The 13,477-nt window shown below is 39.1% G+C and overlaps 1 protein-coding gene across 3 annotated transcripts in view; it reads right to left on the bottom strand.

Moving 5' to 3' along the window:
- The window catches only part of TEF (TEF transcription factor, PAR bZIP family member), a 22,552-nt gene continuing 9,075 nt past the window's right edge, over positions 1 to 13,477 (bottom strand). For 2 of the 3 annotated variants that reach the window (XM_033057489.1, XM_033057487.1), the window contains exons 2-5: positions 11,567 to 11,893; positions 9,870 to 10,090; positions 9,018 to 9,229; positions 1 to 7,091 (exon numbers count right to left, since the gene is read on the bottom strand). In XM_033057489.1, the coding sequence (XP_032913380.1) occupies positions 7,070 to 7,091; positions 9,018 to 9,229; positions 9,870 to 10,090; positions 11,567 to 11,893 (782 nt within the window). In that variant the 3' untranslated portion in view covers positions 1 to 7,069. Of the gene's footprint in view, positions 9,230 to 9,869; positions 10,091 to 11,566; positions 11,894 to 13,477 lie in introns of all 3 variants that reach the window. The other variant, XM_033057488.1, reaches the window with a different exon arrangement.

Raw genomic sequence — 13,477 nt, forward strand, 5'->3', positions numbered from 1 at the left:
TAGTGGAATATACATTTTATTTCTTAAAAAGGAAGGGTACTAACAGAATTTAATACAGTCAAAATTTTACATTTTAAACAAAAGCTTTTCTTTTTCTTAAAAACCAGTTACGAGCAGAGAGGTGAGAGGATTTAATCTACTCACAAAATCCAAGCCGAAGACTTTGAGAATTCAAATCTGTGGTTTATACATTTTAAAAAGTGTAATAAATGGAAATATAAAATAATACCAACTCTGTAATAGTGAAATGCCCTTTCCTCATTAGATTGCTGTTTAAGCACCTTTATTTTCACCCATCAGCTGCCAGGAGTGTTTAGGTTTATGTACAAAATAAGCAGTTTGGGACAGAAGATTCATATATAAATTAAAACCATTTATGGCAATACAGTTTTACCCAGGCGCTTTACAAGCTTTATTATCTCTTTCACTTCTGTGGAATTTTTCAGTCAGGATGATCTCAAATGCACTTGATGGACTGCTTCAAAAAGCAGCTACATATACAGGAATTATATAGACAACCTCAAGGAGTAGACTTCCAAGAGATTAAACAACTTAACACACAGTAAAACTAAGATCAGATTTATATCTTATATAAATACTGTGGCAGATTTATCCTCCGTCCCACTGAATGAATGGGACAGATCAGTCAGACAAAAAAAATACTTTTATCCAAGAGGCAAAAGAATTTCAGGCCAAATCTAGCAGATAGGAGTTCCCTCAAATTATTTAGTTAAAAACTGTATGTGTCTGAAAAAGCTTTACAAGAACAGAGTTTTCAGAATAACTTGCATATTTCCTTAGCTGTTTCATAGCTATTTTACACCCTAGAGACACTGAGAGAGGAGGAAAAAAAATAGAAGAAAATTGAAAGAGATGCCATTATCTCTGCCCACTATGAAAAATGTGGCTTTGTCATTTATGGAATACTGCAGACACAGCTGTTACCAGAGAGGAGACTGCTCCAGTACAGGATTAAAGACAAAGTTAAATTATGGCTGGAGAAAGTGTCCTCGCAGGTTAATCTCTTTATATGAAGGCTGATGGATTAATCTCACCTCCTCCTCAAAACCCAAGCATTCACATTTTCTAGCAGACTTCTCGTGATTCTCACTCCACTGTTTTCTATTTTTTTCTTTTTAACAAAACATAGAAAAGGTCATGAAAGCTGATGAAAGGTCCAGCTGTGCAGCATCCTGTGAACATGTACTCAGCAAAACCACAAGTCATTAATCACTTTCTCTCTCCACACTACAACAGGAAACCTGTGTCATCTATGCACATAATGGAACTAATAAAGATGTAGACTATCTAGGTCACAAATGAGCTTCAGTAACAGTCACTCACTGTTGCACTGCAACTTGCTGCAGTCTGGCTGAAGGGTGGAGACAGATCTGTTTGAGCCAAAAGAGAGAATAGTTAAAAAAAAAACACCCAACGAAAACCACTCAGCTTTAGTTTTCCTCAGTCACCAAAGTTTACAAATAATTTAATATTGCTACTTTCCAAATGCTACTCACAAACAAATCAACTGTCCAGATAACAGGATGGGAAGAGTACAAATATGAATGTAATCAGTGACTACTGTTAAAGAAAGACTGGAAGAGAATCAGTTCCCTCAAAATCTTAGTTTCTCTGCTTAAGTAGCTCATTATTATTTTAAAAACATTTTTGTTGAAGAAAGCATCACAACTAGACTAGAATTCCACAACATCAATCTTTGTTTTGATTTCTGTAGTTCTCTAGGAAAGAAATAATCCCAAATCAAGCTACATGAAGCATTAACAATATTCAGATATTACAATGGAAGCACTTATTTATTACTTCATAGAACAGATTAGTTTTAAAAGTGTATTTACATGTTCTAAGTTATACAAAATACAGTATTCCAATAATCATGTTAATCACCATATTTCAGACAACTTCACATGAAAGTGCGGAGGATGCATCCATCCCTGATCCTGGCCAGTAGCGAGCGGTCACCCCAGCGTGACAGGTGAGAGCTGCTATTGTGCCCCCTCAGGAAAACAAATCCCACCATCCCTTCTCACTGAAACGTAGCTGCAGATCTAGGAAAACATTCAGGCAGGTACACGAGCAAGGTTTGTTGAGACCCACAGACCAAAATCACATGCCTTAATTTACTAGACGTATGTGAAGTACATTTTTAAGTTTTTACAGATGTTGTACAGCAAAGGGCTTCTGCTCATGCCTTAGTTAGGAAAAAGAAGTAACAAGGGTTTTGGCTATATAACAGGCACCCAAATTACACTTAATATCAACAGCCCTACAGCTACAACTGGATAGTGTATTAAGGACACAATTCTTCAGCTGACTGCCTGGGTAGAGCTTCACATTTAAGAACAGATCCTGTGAAGTCCACATGGTTCTCTACAGATGTAGGGCTCCTCCCATGCAGAAATGGCAGCAGAATTGAAGCCTTAAAAGATTGGGGCCTCAGATAGTAGTTTCCTCATGAGACAGCACTGACCAGTTCACGTTGGCAGGTCAAGTCCCAGCACAACAGCACACTTAGCTGAAGCAACAGCTATTTTTTTCATGCCTTTCTGCAGTAACTCTCCTCCCTATCTGTATATTCCTTTCACTTCCTTCTGGACTGTGGAAGTAGGACCAAGACAAGGAGATTCTCAAGACCTTATCTTCAGTATGATGCTAAACTGAGGGGATCCAAATTGGCCTAGAATTGTAAACAGTGAGGTGTCAGTTTTAGCAATGTCACTCAGGTCAGATTGCATTACTGTCCTCTTCCTCTTTCATTCTTTGCTCTCCTTGCCAAGTATCTATGTCTATCTATATATATATCTTTCTCAAAGGATTCCTCTTTCCCTGTAGGTGTCTGAACTTCAAGAAGTTTGCATTCCAAAAGTGACTAATGAGGGATAGCAGACTATCAAACTAACAAATTACTTCTGCGTGTTGATTTTTGTTATCATGAGTTATATCACTGTAATTTCTCAATTAGCATTACATTAGCATCTCCACAGATATTTAGTTAAGCCTATTCTTTCTACCCTTCTCCCAGTCTTCATTTGTGAGTTTATCTATCTTCACCATGTTACAGTGGCAGATATACAGACCAGAGTAATTATCTGAACATCTAGAAAGCCAGTCAGAGTCCTGTAGTGCTGCAAAGGCAGAATGCTAGCACTTACAAATGATTTTTGCTCTTTATAGATTTAGGTGTATGTTGCCAAAAATATGAGATTTATGCACTAAGATAAATTTGCATTTCTCATCTTGTGCTAAGCAGCTAAAATTATAAGGGTGAACAAAAGCCTATCTGGATTTTACAAAGATCTGAGACACCTTCTCTCTCACTAAAAATGAAAACACCTGATCATAAGAAACAAAGCCCTTTTATGCTCAGGTGGCTTACAGTATTGAAGCAGCAATATTCTCCTCTGTGCAGGTCCATTATTTTTGCTATCTACAAAATACTTTTTTTCTGCATAAATGGTTTTATTACAGCATTCCCAAAGCTGCTGGCCTTCCACTCCACCTCCCAACCTGAAATTATTAAGTACAATTAGTAGCAGGCCTGCAGATAATGCTGAAAGTGATTTTTAGTTAGAACACCTTGGAGCTTTCAAACAGCACAGTAAGGAAATAGAGAATTGTCAGAAAAGACGTGAAATGTTACTGCAAAAAGCCACTTAGCAAAAAACCAAACAACCCAACCCAAACAACATAAGTTTAGAGTACACTACTTTTTCACTCTGTCCATGCAGAACCACAAAAAGAGCAGAATTCGGATTATCTGAATATCAAAACTATCAGGACCAGTTTACCAACACTACACCTGCAATCTGAGATGTATCCACCTGATCCCAGCACAGAATGCTTCAGAGCAAAGCAAAGATAGCCATGACTCCAGCACTTGCTAAAACTTTACAATAACTACATAAGAGTAAAGACTTTTTTTCTGTGGGAGTTAATGAGATCTTTGTTACTAGCTTCAGTGGGAGCAGATCTTGGCAACAGGTGAAAGATTAAGCTTCTTGGAATTTTTAGATACAAACCCACTACATGTAGATTAGATCATCATGTATGAAAGCAATACTGTATTAAATATTGCGCATCATTTATTCATAGCTGCTGTCCTCTGTAGAGTAAAACAACGCTCAATGTCCACAAATCTCATATACAGTTTATATATTTTCAAAGTTAGTAGTATGAAATGACCATGTAGTGTCAATCCACTTCTTAATGAAAGTACAGCTCTGTCATAAACTGCTCTCTTTCCTGGCAATCCCTGCAGTGATGCTGAAAGGTGCACGTGCCCTTTATTCTCTCCCCTTGGAGGTGGTCCCTTTGTGGCTGGAATGGGGTAGGTTGGCATCAGGCACACTTATGGCCTCTACAGAGTATGTTCCAAGGCCAGAGAACTTCAAACCCTAACAGTGTCAATTCAACACTTTCTAATATTCAAATTGAGCTGAAAGAATATTGGTCTTCTTATGAGCACTAAGAAAACATATCCAAATAATCACTTACAAATAGGATTGTCATCCTAGTCAAAGAACCAAAATTATATAGCAATTCATTCTGAGAGGAGCAGAGAGTTCTGGAGCAATAAACTTAACTTCCTGAGACTGCAAAAACTGAGAAAGGAATTCAGCATTGCACAGTATTTTTTGTCTGGCAATATCTGCACTCCTTTAAATAGTTACTACCTTCTCATCTATCTTTGAAGATACTGCTTCTTAACAACAACAAATTCCTCAGCTACAAAAGTTGAGCTGCACTCACCCTAAAGTGCGATTTTCCAGTTTTGCAACCCGTAGACACATGAATCACAGATTGTGCAAATCTGCATTGTCCTACAGGGAAGCACAAATGTTTGCTAACAGTCTTCTCTGAAAGAAAGATCTAATGAACATTCACTGGTAATTTCCACTGTGTAAGCTTTTAAGATAACAGAAATAAAATAGTAGACTTGCACGTGCTAATCTCACTGATTGAATATTTTGCTGTTAAAATGTCATGACATACTGCAAAACCTGTACACAATATGTAAGTATTTAAAAGATATTCCTAAGCACAGTAGGACTCAAATAAAGTAACTCCTTGCCCAGTTACTTAGCTTTTGGCTTTGTGATTTAAACAAGAAGCATGACATTTAAGAACAGCCAGGGCTAACAGAAAACTTAGAAATTATAAATTTTAAAAGTTGCTACATTTACATGCTGTCGTGGTTGCTTATTTTGTTGCTGGTTTGGGCCTTTATCACTAAAATAAAGCAAAAACCAGTACATACCAAAAATATCAGTCCAAATCAGCAATACTCAATACAGGCAGAGATATATGCTGCCATTTCAGTAACAAGGAACTAAGATATTCATCTATTTGATAAAAATATCCCAAGATTATCTCAGAGTTTATAATCTCAAATTATAATAATACACTCATAAGTATACTTTGGTAACCAGGAAAAAGTTAAAAACACTTTCTTGACTTCAGTACATCATCCATTAAAAATGATAGGTCAAAAACTATATTTAATATATAAGCTCTGTACAAAGGTTATGCTGTCAAACACTGGTTATGAATCCTGGCTTTTGAATGTATTTTTTTTATATTAAGCTTACAATATTAGCTGCTGCTCCTCACATTTTTCTTTTTGCATTTCTGCTCTGAAATTAGGGATGGAATCTCTTGGGTAAACAAAAAGTCAAAATAATTGTTCAATATGATAGCACTGAGTTATGCTGGTAACTAGTCATGCCTCATAATTTTGGCACTTGTGCTTCAGAAACCTTTCAAGATTATTTTTCTTGAGGTGTATGCTATTCATCAATCTCCAAGCATGAACACACTCCTGTTTTACAAGCTCCATTTTGGCTACAAGCATGGCCCTGTACTCCTTTCCTAGCAAGTAAGTACTCTTGTTCTTCCCACATAGATTTAGCTCCAAAACTCCCTTAATATAAGAGCAGATTCTTGTTATGCTGATGAAATTGTTACAACGGAACTTCCACCTACTTCCTCCATCTTCTAAACACAATAAACATCTCCTCAATCCGTCCAAGCTTCCATCTACCCTCCCACACCAGCACGAGGGTCCTTACACTGAAGCTGCCCATTGTAACTGTGGGGTATCACTGGTTGTTTCACCTTCAGCACTGCAGCTGCCCTGCAGTCAAGAGACAGAAAATGGTAATATGGCAACTAATAGCCATTGCTTTCCTGGAGCTAATACTCATTTGGTAGTTTCAGACAGCCTAAAGACTTGGAGATCAGCAGCTCAGAATAGCACCTTTTCCATGATTGCTAAGTTGTTAGCAGAAGAATAGATCCTGCTTCAGCAAGATATCATAAAAGAAAGTGAGCCTCATAAACAAAATAAAGGAAAAGGTAGGTTACAGCAGTGTAGCTGTGGAGCAGGAAAGCAACCAAGTTGGTTTACTATTATATGGGTCATTTGACAGAGGTTTGTTACTCTCTGCATGGCACACTGTGGTGCTTTCTGGATTATTTCAGAACATCTGCTGTAATCTTCTGCACTGAAGTCTCACACATTACAGGCCGCTGTCTTCCTGGTGTCTTTAGTTCTGCACTCACAGTACTCCACAATATGCTACACTGCACCAGAAGTGAGCTGCAGTATTAAATACAATTCATTATACTGCAGGGAAAAGAGTCTTAAAATATAGCAGTTCTTTATGTATACAGACACTTTCATTTAAAACTCCCTCTCTTCTTCCACTCGAGTGCCAAAACGAAGAGTCACTATTCACACAGGCTGTCAACAGACTTTGAGACATGAACTTTGAGTGTCTTGACAAAACCCCAGTAGGTAAGCTTATTGTAGTTCATAGTTACAGTGAGAAAGACAGATAAGAAAGCCATATACAGAATTAAGGAGACTTTGCACTTTTCATCATGCCCAGCCCTGGGTAGTCAGATGGGGTACTTGCAGGCAAGGAGGCAGGCAGGGTCATCATCAGTTGTTTGTGTTGGGACACCTCATAGATTTCACTGCTCACTCTGAAGACTGGCGATTCATGTGTGCTTTTTAGTTTCTTTGTTTTTAAAAGTCTTTAAAGTTGCATCACTCGGAATCAGATAAGTCACTTTAAACAAAGCAAAGTGTTAAGTGTGACAATTTATTTATAACATACTTCCCACCATCACCACCACAAACCACCCTGTGAAAGAGAAAACCCCTGTTGAAAGGGTGACAATTTTCAGTGTGTTTGAAAGAAATTAGACCAACACCACATCAAGAGCCATTCTAGTCAAATTAAGAGCATAACAGAGGGGCGGGGTTGGGGGGGGCAGGTGTAGTTCAAAGCATACATTAAGTATTGTGGATTAGCCTGCTTCTCCACTTCCTTAAGAAATCAACACAAAATTGCTCTAAACTCAATTTCCACATTATGTTTAAAATACAATCTAGTCTTTAGCATAGAAAATAATGCTTTTAAAATATATTTTCAGATTTCAGTAGAGGAACTGCAACTACCCTCAGCGTCATCATCCCACATATACTCCTTAACATAAATATTATCCCAGGAAGTATACCCTAAGAGTTCTGACACAGCCACTATCTTAAGACAGCTTCTCTTGTTAAGAGGACTTCCAGACATATACTTCTGGTAAAGCTTCTAGCTCTTGCAGTTACAGGTCATGTAGAAGGTCTCAACATCACACACAGCATATTTATTCTTTTAACACCATATATTATTGAAGCAGTGCTTGGTGCTGAGAATGGATTACTTCCAAGAGGGCAAGTCATGTGTGCTAATTTTTTATCAGGAATCATGCTGGAGATAGAACCAGCAAGTATGGAGAGACCAGATATACTGCTGCACAGGAGACAGTGAGGTAACCTATTTGTGTTTATAGTGGGTGTATCTTATCCCATAGTGTGTTCACAAGACAAAGGACAAACTCTTTCTCAATCTCTTGCACAACAGGTAAGGTGCAGTAAAATAGCAGCAGCTTGTTTACTTCTTTAAAAAAGCCCCTTCTTTCAAAGTACAAGGTGCTGGCCATTTTTTAACAGCTGGGAGTCAAGTTCAGCCTAATGAGCCAGACCTCTTTTTCTAAATCTACCTTACTTCTCAGTTAAGTGCAACATGCTGCTTTATCAGCAGTTCAAGAGGGAAGACCCTCTAAGGAAAAAAAGGAGGAGTGGTGGTAGAAATACAGTCTAGAACCCACATCAAATTATTTTGTCCATATATGTAAAGTGAGTGATTCACTACTGTTCTCTCTCCTTGGTTTCTGCAAGTTATCCAAGATTAGAACTTATCAAGACATTTAGATAGTACTGTAATCAAAACTGCACTGACTCCATTCTGCACAACATTAACAGATTAAACTTGCAATACTTCTGTTTTTACAAGAGATTGACTATTTTCCTGTCTTCCTGTCCTAAAGGCTCCCCTATTCCTCTTCAAAAGGAACAGAGTTCTATACAACAGATACTTTCTAGTGCCTCTGAATGGGAGAGGAAACAATTTCATGATGCTGCCCAGCAACATCTACTTATATCCTAAAATTGTGTTTTACACTTTTACTGGGAGGGGAAGGTGGAATGGAGAGGAGAAAAGAGCAAGAGTTTGAAAATTAAATTTAAAAAAAAAAAGAGAGAGAGAAAGAGAGAGAGGAGAGTCTCCTAGGCTCTTTCTCCACTTAAAAATGAAGGTTAGAACAGATAGCAAAAGCTCTGTCCAGTCTGGAGGGATCCACATTTATTCCTCCAGACAGGTGAATCTGTTCAACTTTATGACATCAAAAAATGTTCTATCAGTGTTGAAAATAAGGTTGTAAATATGGACGCTAAGATTTTGGACAACAGATTGATCAGGAAAGGGCCTGAACGAGTTGTGCCAACAGAAACAGGGTTTTGTTTGTGTTTTGTTGTTTTTTTTCTAGTGTAGATGCAAAATGGTAAAGCCTCCATAAACTTTATTTCTGGGAGTCTCTACAGAAGGCAGAGAAGTCTAAGAGGCCAAAACAAAGAGCCCTAACAAGGAAAAGGGTGTGCTTACAAGGGTCCGTATCTGGTCTCGTATTTAGAAACAATGTTCTTGCATCGTCCCACTTCCTTGCGCAGCTCTGCCACCTCCGTCCTCAGGGCTGTATTTTCCTTCTCGAGAAAGGCTGCCCGAATTGTGATCTGATTTTCCTTTAATCGCCGAGCATCACGGGAACGCTTTGCTGCCACGTTGTTCTTCTTTCGCCTTGTCCAGTATTTTTCATCCTGCAGTAAAAAAAAAAGATGCCAAACTGACAACTGTTTCGGAGACACCTCTTTATTGTATAATGATATTCACACTGACTGCTACATTGAGGAATCTCCTCCATAGGTTTGCAGGGCTCTGACATAAAAATGGAGACCATGCAGTACTGTAAGATTTCATCTCCACACAAATCCTCTTTTAGGATAAACCAAGTGCATTGCTAGAACTAAGGAGATTTAGAGACTTGGGTATTAAGAAGCTGTCCAACTGAAATGCTTCCTTTACTTAGTTTTCAATTAGGAGTGAACATTTACATAAAACCACCTGTTCTGTTGTCTGAGTTGCTTAAATCCAGATTGGACACAATACTGGGCAAAATATAGACAATGGCCTTCAAAAGTGCAGGTGATGAGGATTTGACCTGATAGTTCTTCTAATTTCTGTGTATAGCATGATCAGTTGCTCCTTGCCAGTAATTAGCTCATGATACCAAAACCTGCAAAACAGCAAGCACAGCAGTTGGCTTGCCAACTCTATTCTTGGCAGTGCTTCTGCCCAATCATGTAGGTAAACTACATTAGCTCTGTATGTCAAAGTGTTTGGACAAAGAGTCAAACTTTTATCAAGGCCTAGAAGAGTTTGCAGCAATAAATCTGTTACCTTTTGCTCATCTGGGACAAAAACCTTCTTGGCTTTTTTAATCATAGGTTGTGGTTTCAGGTCCTCTTCAGTAAACTTGTGTTTGCGAGGATTGAAGAGCTCACCACCAGGCACACTGGACAGCACTAAATCAGCAGGGTCGGGGTTAAAATTCACCTCAACTTCTACGCAGTCAGGATCAATGGGGCTGGGTGTATTTCTCTCATTTTGTGGTGTGGACTCTGGCAACAACAGGAGAAATTACAATAGATTCAGCAGGATGAAGAGAATCAACAAAGAAGGCAACTTTATTGCCCTATTGTGAGAAATATTTAATAGCAGTAGTTGGTGCTTCCCTGAGGTGTGGTGGGTGCTGTAACTGTTGCTGGTACAGAGAAAGAGTTCACAGTCCAGTCAGTAATATAACTCTAGGAAGCTATGCCAGACTAACAGACATGAGTAGACAGATGCAGGACAGGAGTTAATACTTCCTTGGCAAAAATTACATGCTTTGCACACATAAAAAGCATCTTCAACAGCAGTGAGAAGGGAGAAAGTTGGATCAGCCTGAGTTTTCTACCATACAAATCCTTACAGAAACAAGCCTGCCCAAAGACCCCAGTCCCTGGGACCTTCCAAGGTCAGACAAGTAGACTTCCAAACAACTGACTAAATAAAGGAGCATTTGTTACACGTGCAACTGTATTCTTCTTCTTTGTCACATAGAAACAAATGTCCCAACAGTATGTCTGACACTGGTAGTGTTCTTAGGAATTTTATCAAATTAATCTATTGTTTACAAAACTTCATATACGTGAGTGGCAAAACTGCATGTCACTGCAATGTGCAGCAGTGATCAATAAATAAGTTTTGCATATACCACCTAGAAAAAAGGTACACCCTATGATTTACGGAAGGAGTTCCACGTTATCTTTCCCACAGATTCACAAAAGAGGTCGAGAGCAAAATGCTTTCTGCAAAGCTTGCTCATAAAATAGTACTGTGATGGCTATCATGTTTAAACTCCAAATCTGGGGCAAGCTGAGCAGCTGAATTCTAATAGAGAAGATCTCCATACTACAAATGAAGTTTCATAGTACCACTTAAGCAGAGTTTTGTTTTTCTGTTACTCCATTCCCACTTCAAAGCACCACAGAACATCAAACTGCATCATTAAAACACCTTTTCCAAATGTCTGTTTTCACATTTCCCAGGCTACCACACAAAAACTTGCTTCATTGTTTTTCTATTTAACATTGTTATTCGAGGTACATTAAGTTCACATAAGTTCACCCAAGCAGACCAAGGCAGTAAAAATGACTTGTGACAAGCTATCAAATCTGTTGTAAAATAACCTGAGACAGTATTTTCTCAACATGTCCAGCATCTCATTACATTAGCAATGCAAAGAAAGCAAATATTTCATGTTGCTGTTTCAGCTCCTATAATTTCAAAATCAAAACAGACTTCACACTGATAGACAGACTGCACATTGATAGACACTCATTCTTCACAGGATGGGAAGAGGAGAAGAAAAGGAGAGGCAGCATCTTCATGGACTGACACATTAACTAAGGCTCTACATTGAGCATATTTGTACTGTTTAACTTGCCACAGCAAACACCGACAGTTTAGCATGTTTCCTCTTTGATCTAAAGAGACATCTCTTAATATGAGAACAACAGAAGTCCCTCAGAGCCCCATATTATTCCATCTACCTGTGCTGGAGGCTGCTTCAGATTGCTGGTAAACTGCAGTGGAAGAGGATGATGCAGGAGAACCAGTGGAAGCTCCGGCAGATTCCTTCCCTTCCAGCTCAGCCACAGGCAAGAGTGGATTCTGGTTCAAATCCAGGTGAGTAGGGCTGGAAGGAATTCCATTCTCCAGCAGGAATTCATCCAGATCCATGTACTCCAGGTGGAAAGACTCGCCATCATAAGGAATCGTTTTGTCCCAAATGGGTGGCATGAGGGAAGCCGAGACTGCCATAGTGCTGGCAGCTGCTGCCTCATCTTCTTCAAGCTTTATTTTCTCCTTCTCTTTATCTGAAAGGTACAAGTAGGTCACTGTACAACCCAAAACACAGGAGAGACTAAGGTTTAAGAGTCCAACAAAATCCCCAGGAAAGGAAATTCAGTAAGCTCATGGTTCTGCCTCATGACATGATCTGGAAAAGCAGATGTTAAAAAGCAACATTTATATGTGGAACGCTCTAACCCCCTGTGATGGCTGGACCACAGACAGCTGAGCAGCCTTGCAGACCAACATCTTTGCTGTGGTAGCTTACCAAAGTGTGATGAAGTGCTGCATTGAGCTTATTAACCAGTCACTGCAGAACGGCCTGGTTTTCACATACCCATCTCAGAAGATAACAAAAGTGAGTGTCCCTAAGCAGGATTACATGAGCAACCATTAAGAAAATTCTGAGGAAGCAGAGTAGCTTATTCTATGCCCAAAGAAGGAAGGTGCAGAACAATAATTAAAATACAAACGGGAGAGGAACATGGGTTTTCAGGTCTGAAAATCAGTCAAAAGGTTCATAGGACACCAGAGACTGGGATGCCTGTTGTTCAGCATTTTAGAAGCACTTCTCTCTGAAATGACTCAGCATGTCCACAGAAAGCAATAGCTCCAAATGCTGCTCACTATAGATAGCTCAGAGTACCTACATACAATTTTCATTCTTTGGGGAGATGTCTAATAAGGCGCACTCCCACATCCCACCCCCAAGTCACAAGAGACTGATGAATTTTTCTCCATTTACTGTGCTACAGTGCACATATTACAGAAAAAATGGCTGTTTCTATGTTCCCCATAGCTACTGAATCTTCACAATTGTCTGGGACAGAATCCAAGCAGAAAACTCAAGTTATGGAATAATTACATAATTTAAGAGATAAAAATAAGCTGGTAGAAAAAAAAAATTAAAATCCAAGTCATTTTCCTGATCCAGTTCCCCATGCAGCCATGCAGTTCTATCAGCAGTGAAGGAGGCATTCCAGAAGCAGTGCCAGTACTGTCAGCACTGAGCCAGCACTGCTGTCAAAAGAAAGGCAGGTCACCAGTTGTACCTTAATCACCTGCAAACTGGGTATTACCATGGAAGCCAACAAATAATCAGCTCAATAGAACAGGCACTCCAAGGACATACACTGGACCACTTTGGATCTCCAGTATTAACAGAGATCAGCACAATAAAATGCACCAATCTTTGGCATTAGGGTTTTCTAGACTGGCTACAATATGATAAAGGAGTATTTTTCTTTATTGGGGATGGAAGTGAGGGGTGAAACTCGGCTCCAAATCAGAAAAGCCTATTTATATAAAACCTATTGATAGAAGTGGCATTCCTTCCGCTGTTGCCTTAGCTGGTGTGGAACTGACACTGAAAGAGCTTTTTATGGCTTAAAGAACAGTGCTGCCACACAAAGTAAATTATCTACTGTATTCTGAATATTTTATACAAAATAAGATGCTGATTTTAAACCAAGCAGCTGAGAAAGTATTCACCAGCCACCTCCTTGGGACCAAGAGCACCTAGAGGACACAAATTAAAGCACCTAAAGGACACATTAAATTCAGACCAGTGGCTCCTGGACCTAAGCTTTGGTAACATCACCTTGCAGCTT

Source organism: Catharus ustulatus, chromosome 4 (assembly GCF_009819885.2).
Source record: "Catharus ustulatus isolate bCatUst1 chromosome 4, bCatUst1.pri.v2, whole genome shotgun sequence".
NCBI classification, from domain to species: Eukaryota; Metazoa; Chordata; class Aves; order Passeriformes; family Turdidae; genus Catharus; species Catharus ustulatus.